The 6,039-nt window shown below is 38.6% G+C and overlaps 1 protein-coding gene across 1 annotated transcript; it reads right to left on the bottom strand.

Moving 5' to 3' along the window:
* Positions 1 to 1,162: 1,162 nt before the first annotated feature.
* On the bottom strand, positions 1,163 to 4,524 carry swi5 (SWI5 homologous recombination repair protein). The gene is made up of 5 exons (XM_077497542.1): positions 4,359 to 4,524; positions 3,775 to 3,823; positions 3,590 to 3,693; positions 3,358 to 3,452; positions 1,163 to 1,353 (listed from the first exon to the last, which is right to left on the bottom strand). The coding sequence occupies exons 1-5, from the start codon at positions 4,460 to 4,462 to the stop codon at positions 1,289 to 1,291; spliced, it is 417 nt and encodes a 138-aa protein (XP_077353668.1). The 5' UTR covers positions 4,463 to 4,524; the 3' UTR covers positions 1,163 to 1,288.
* Positions 4,525 to 6,039: the final 1,515 nt, after the last annotated feature.

The following is a 6,039-nucleotide window of genomic DNA, read 5'->3' as shown; positions in this document are numbered from 1 at the left end:
CCACCGCCTGCTGCTGTTCGTTGACAAGAGAGAGAGACACAGTATTTGTGTAGCCGGTAGTGGAAAAGGCCCTGATGCGGAACTGTTGAGGGAGTTTAACAGGCACTGTCAACTACGCATGCGTTAGAATTGCTGTGTTCTCCAATGCGCATGTGTGGACTCAGAAATGGACAAAATCTCTTTGCTGAGCCACATTTAGGTTATTATCCAACAAATGAACCATTTCAACACTTGTTTTGCAATTCACAACATTAATAATAAACATTTAATGTAATATAGTTGATCATTAAACAACTTTAAAACACCACGAAGCCGACAGACAAGAGTGCCTGGCTTTTGTTGCCAGTTACACACATTTAGTGTACTGTGAAAATGTTGGAAACCTGTGGTAGTTGTGATGGAATTGACCTTGCAACTCCAATACTGCGCGTGTTGTATGTCAGATCTTAACCACCACAAGTTGCTTCCATAAGTGAACCGGATAACTGAGCAATGACGAAAACAAAAAGGTCAAAATTGACATCAGATTGATTTTTAGAATTCATGGCAAACAAGCTACATTTGCATACACCCCTCCTGTGGCCTGGAACGCACCCTTTACTGTCAGCAGATATTCTTGCAGCACCTTATCAATAGTTGCTGTTGGTGGCGTTTTCAACAATAGCAAAGTCTGAAGAGATAAACGTCAAAGCTTAATATGTGATTATCTGCTAAGATCTGATACACAAATCTACAGATCAAGATAAGAACATAAGAGCTGCTTTATCCTTGAAGTAGACCAAAGAATATTTCTGGTTTCTGGAAATTATGGCTTTACAAAGGATGACACAAAAATGCCCGCGCTGCTCCAGTGAAGGACCCACAAACTGTGGTTCAAGACAGATAAGGACACACCCAACTCTGTCTATAGTCAACATGTCAGACAAGCCGGGCTCAATTGGTGATTGAATTTACTCAAGAATTTTTTTTTTTTTTTTTTATAGGGCGCCATGGAGCTGTAAGGTCTGCACAGCTTTATCGATGCTGTGAATGAAATTAAACTAAAAAGCAATATACTTACTACTTTCTAAAAGTACTGCACCCAAAGTGGCTGAATTGTGAGACGTTGCCAATCGAAAAAATTGGATGGTCAGAGTAAAACCCATAACATACAACGATGTAACACATTTCGAATATTATTTATTTTAATAATTAAAACAAATGTGTTATCATGCAGCCTTGTTGAGGTAATTATCGAAATAAATTAAAGCTAGCAGTGTGACCCATTTGCCAAACTGTATTTTTACTGTCAGTCCTCCAGTTCCAGACCAAAGTGGCTGTAGAGATCTCGTGTGGTGGTCCCGCGTAGAGCAGCTGCAAGAAACAGAAAAGCAGGAGGAGTTAGACCAGTCTTTGACTCATGGTGGGGTCAACTCTCCCAACCCTCTTGACTTCTTAAAACAAACTACAAAGCACTGACCATGCTGACGTCTGGTGTATTCGACAACCCGAGGTGGCTTTACACTAAAACGATTTATTTACACTTTAAATTATTTGGTCCTCGGCTATGCTGCTGAAAACTTGTCCGTATGCCATTTTGTTTTCATAGTTGAAAGCAAATGAAGATGTTTTATTTACATCATTTTGTTTTAAACTATAAACAATTACTTTGACTACATTCCTGATGAGAATCAAATTTAAGTGATAAACAAATTGTAAAATAATTTGTCATTTTTGGAGGAAATTCTATTTATCAAACATAGTAATGGTATTGATGCTTGTATGTATGAGTCAGGAAAAAAATGGTATTGAACATCCCTATCTACATCAATGTGTTTGTGGTTTAACAAAAAAAAAAAAAAAAGAAGAAGAAGAAGAAAATGCACCTCTAGAGATGTACAATGCCGTGGCTGACAGATGAACAGCACGAGAGACAAAGTGACGGTTGTCTCCGGCGAGTACTGCAGAGCATCTCCTCACATCACCATTCTCTCGCGACACGCTGCCCACCCATGTCCGCCCACAGAGTGACGGCGTGTATGGCGTCAAACTCCACGTCCAAGCGTGGGCTCTTTGTGAACGAGCGCGTTTAAACTGAATGAGCGAGGTCAGAATCGAGGAAGTTTCTGTGTGTTTGCATTAGACTGCACTCGTGTGTAAATGATGGACAGAGATAGTGATTGTGCCCAAGTGTTGTAAATGACGGCCATTGTGCTGGAGGGGAAATGCTACCTCTATGTACAAAGCCGTCATTATTGACGTGACTACAGTGTAGTTGTGGATGAGGCAAGCTTTAAAAATAAAACTGAAGAGTCATGATAGACATTGGAAATAAATGTGGGAAAATGAAAACAGAACACAAGTGGCGATGTCACCTTGTCAAGTGTGTGCGAAAAAGTGGGTAAAAAGTCCTCCCCCCCGCCCCAGTTATGATTCATCCAAACTTTCCTAACAGTTAGGAAGTCTTAAATTAGACAAACTTCCGCATTTTCAAGCAGTCGTTTGAAGCTTGTCATTTCTAAACATTGCACCACACCATCATCTGATTAAAACCTTGAGTGAAGATGACTTATCTAAACACACACACATTCAGTGAATAGTTATTACACTATTTGAAACAAATTTTCATTTACAGTACACTATAAAAGAGCTATTTCATGTGGTGTGTTGGGCGAAGTAAAAGCACCTTTGTACAAGTAATATTCAACACTGTTTACATACTGTATTTGAATTCTCTAGATTAAAAACAACAATTTGGTGGCCTCTACTGGCTAACTGCAGAACTGCAATCTTTTTTAAGGGGGGAGGTATGTACATTATTGTATATGTCTGTGTGTGTATTATACTGTATATGATATTTATGTTTCTCTGTGTCAAAAGATTTAAATCTACACATACGTTCTCGTTTCACTTCTTGCAATGAGTTGCTTTGTGTCCCAATACTTTTGTCCACATCGAAGACTGTATTTTCATTTTTGTTCACATTATTCATGCAGATTGAGATGTCACAATTAACACAAACCTTTTTGAAGATGACATTTACAGAAGATGGCTGTTGAATCATGATTGCAGTCTAAACAGCTGTCGCAAATGTTCCCAAACCCAGAGTAGTGTTTGTTTTTAATGTTGCCAGAGGTCAATTCGTCCCTCACAGGTTGGAATCAAATAGTGCAATTATTCTGTTACGTAAAGTTGAATAATTAGAGTACCACCAGTACTATAAGTGCATATAGTTTTTTTTTCTGTGTGTAATCCAATAATTTAAAGACACTTTACAAAATCAGATAAACACAACAAATTGTTATTTTATACCTACAGCAGGTACAATACATCCATCAAAGTATTGATCTGTAGTGTGTATATGATCATTTTTCATACCTATTCTGCCCAGGAGAGACTGTCCAATGTCCTTGATGTCGTTGTACTCATGCAGCATATCAATGTGACAGTCCAGCTCCTCCACTTTGTATCCTCTGGGAAAACACAACTTTATTTCATCTAGAATGAAGATGTAAGATTAAATTTCATGGTATCATTTTCTATCGCGCTGCTGAAATAAATGCATTACATGCTCACTCCATTTTGAAGGAGTAAAAGCAGCTGTACTCACTCCAACTCCAGCTGTGCAATCTCGGCTTCCAGCTGCATTCTCCTCGTTTCCAACATCTCCACCTCTTCTTCAGGACTCACTTTAGAGGGCTTGGTTATTTGACCCTGTTATGCAAAAAATAAAAAATAAATAAATGACATCATTCATATTCGAGAAATGTGTTTGGATTTGAGGTGGGTACTTACCGGTGATTTGAAGTTGGAGTGTACTTTCTTCAACGTTGAGAAAGGAGTTCTACAAGGACAATGATTTTTAGAGTGGGACTCTTTATAGCTGCTGATTAAAATACCATGAAAATAATTGACAAGTAATTGTCTTGGTAAAATAATGAATGTAATAAACTAATCATCCATCCATTTTCTTGTTCACTACATTTCTGTCTCTTTTCACGACGTTTTTCATGTTGTTTTGCCACTGAAACCCTAACCACAACCCTCAACAGTTTAATTCTTCAAGAAACACTTGAAACAAAACGGCTCGCTTACAAATCCCGACTGGCTGCCAAGAAAATGTAAACATAGTAAGAAAATAAAGATGTAAAGCGCGGTATTTGAACTCGTGACCGAGCAGAATTTGTGGTTGTTATTCTCACGTGATTCACGGCAAAATAACGATAAGTGGCGAGGCGCGAGTCACGGCAAAATAAATAACCACTGGCATTAAAAAAAGAAAAGAAAAAAAAGTCAGTTTTTAAAAGGTTGTATGGTTGGTGACAACAAGGTCCAACTTTTACCGGGCAGTACATCAAACGAACGTCAATAAAATTGACCTTTTAAACGGTCCTCTTTTTAGGTCATTCCCTTCTGGTGTCGAAATTGGGCTTGCTGACTTATTTTGTTCCCCGACATCTTCAGACGCTTCCTCTGAATTCATATTTGCACTGAAATTACGGAAGTTTGTGTTTGCAGTGGCTGCCACTGAACCGCGAGAGAAACAGGAAGTTCGCTCCTGGCGGGTTGTGGTCATACTTATATGTGATTGGTTGTTCAATTTTGAAAGGCGGAACTTTGGTGACTGGAAACTACGGCGGCTGACAAAAGCGAAACTTTATTGAACTATATAAATATTTATTTAATTCAATAATTACAGAAGCAAGTAGCATTATTAGAAAAACAACACAAACATTAAGTTAAATGAGTCGCCACTAACGTAGTGATTTAAATGCCAGGGTTATTTTAAATGCAACCACCAGATGGCAGCAAATTACCAATTAAATTCACCCTGACGCTTCAGGCCTTCTCCCTGTCCCTTTGCACTCTTCAGTCCTGTCTCCAATAAGAAGCATGTTGCATAATCGGAGAGTGACACTTTCACATATATTCATGTTTTAATCTACACCCAGGCCTCTCTGGAGATCTCACGCTCCAAGGCTGCCTCTCAGACTGATTCACCGCCACCGGCGCTCTAAATCTAAATCACTGGTGGATTAACAAAGCAAAAGGTCAAGTGCCGTGTGCAAGGCACACGCGCGCACAGGAGCTAAAGACTTTTCCAACACACATTGGGAGGCCTGAGAGGTTCACAATCACCACGGTTCACTGAGTAAGTGGAGGAAGAGGAACACGGTGAAAGATTTAGCTTTTAAAACACATAAAGATGAAAGGCTTCACAGAGCCAGAAAGAAAGATGGAGAAAATGTGCCGCTTCTGGCAATGGAGGACATAAAATCAAGTCCATTCAGTTTTATGTCCTCAGGATTCATTGCTTATTTATCAGTTTGTACAAAGACAGAGAGTGTGGGGATAAAAAATTCAGACAGGAGACACGGCCTTTTTCTCCTTTTAGAAAGATCACACACACCGGTTGCTAATGGCTCATGCATGGCGTCCTGACTGAGATTTCATCCCCCAGTTGATAGAGCAGTACTGAGATTAAATGTGAGTTTTGCTGCACAACATTCCCAAACAACTATGTATGCAGCAGCTGTTTTTGTTTATGCCCAAGTGTGCACTCATTGGACACAACATTTGGTTTCACCTTCAAAATCTAATTAGATCTACGACAGAAGACCCGTATCAAATGTTGAGAGATGTTTTTCCCCAAAGCAACTTAGATAATGAAAAGATGCACATGACAGAGTGCAGTTCTATTTGAAGGGAGAAAAACTGCAGAAAAAAAATTACATCCATCTTTTGTAATGGATGTCATTAGAGAGTTGTGGTGGCCCGTGAGTGTGAATTGCCTGTAAACATGTCATTTGGCAAGCATGAAAACGACTTCATTTAAATCAATTTAAGTGCTAAATTTTAGGTAATTATTATTATTTAACATGTTGGTTTTTTTATGTGGAAGGAAGACAGAGTACATTCAAACACCAGTAATTTTATTTAATATTTAATTATGTTAGATTTTATCGCATCGCTATATTTATCTCAAACATTTTTTGGTGTGTGTCTCAATTTATTGAATTCATAATTTAATTAAAATTTAAGAAGTTTGAAGGGAGCCAA

The sequence above is a fragment of the Festucalex cinctus genome, chromosome 15 (genome assembly GCF_051991245.1).
Source record: "Festucalex cinctus isolate MCC-2025b chromosome 15, RoL_Fcin_1.0, whole genome shotgun sequence".
Lineage (NCBI taxonomy): Eukaryota > Metazoa > Chordata > Actinopteri > Syngnathiformes > Syngnathidae > Festucalex > Festucalex cinctus.
The sequence above is the reverse complement of the archived record's forward strand: the minus strand, read 5'-3'. Positions and strand labels throughout refer to the sequence as shown.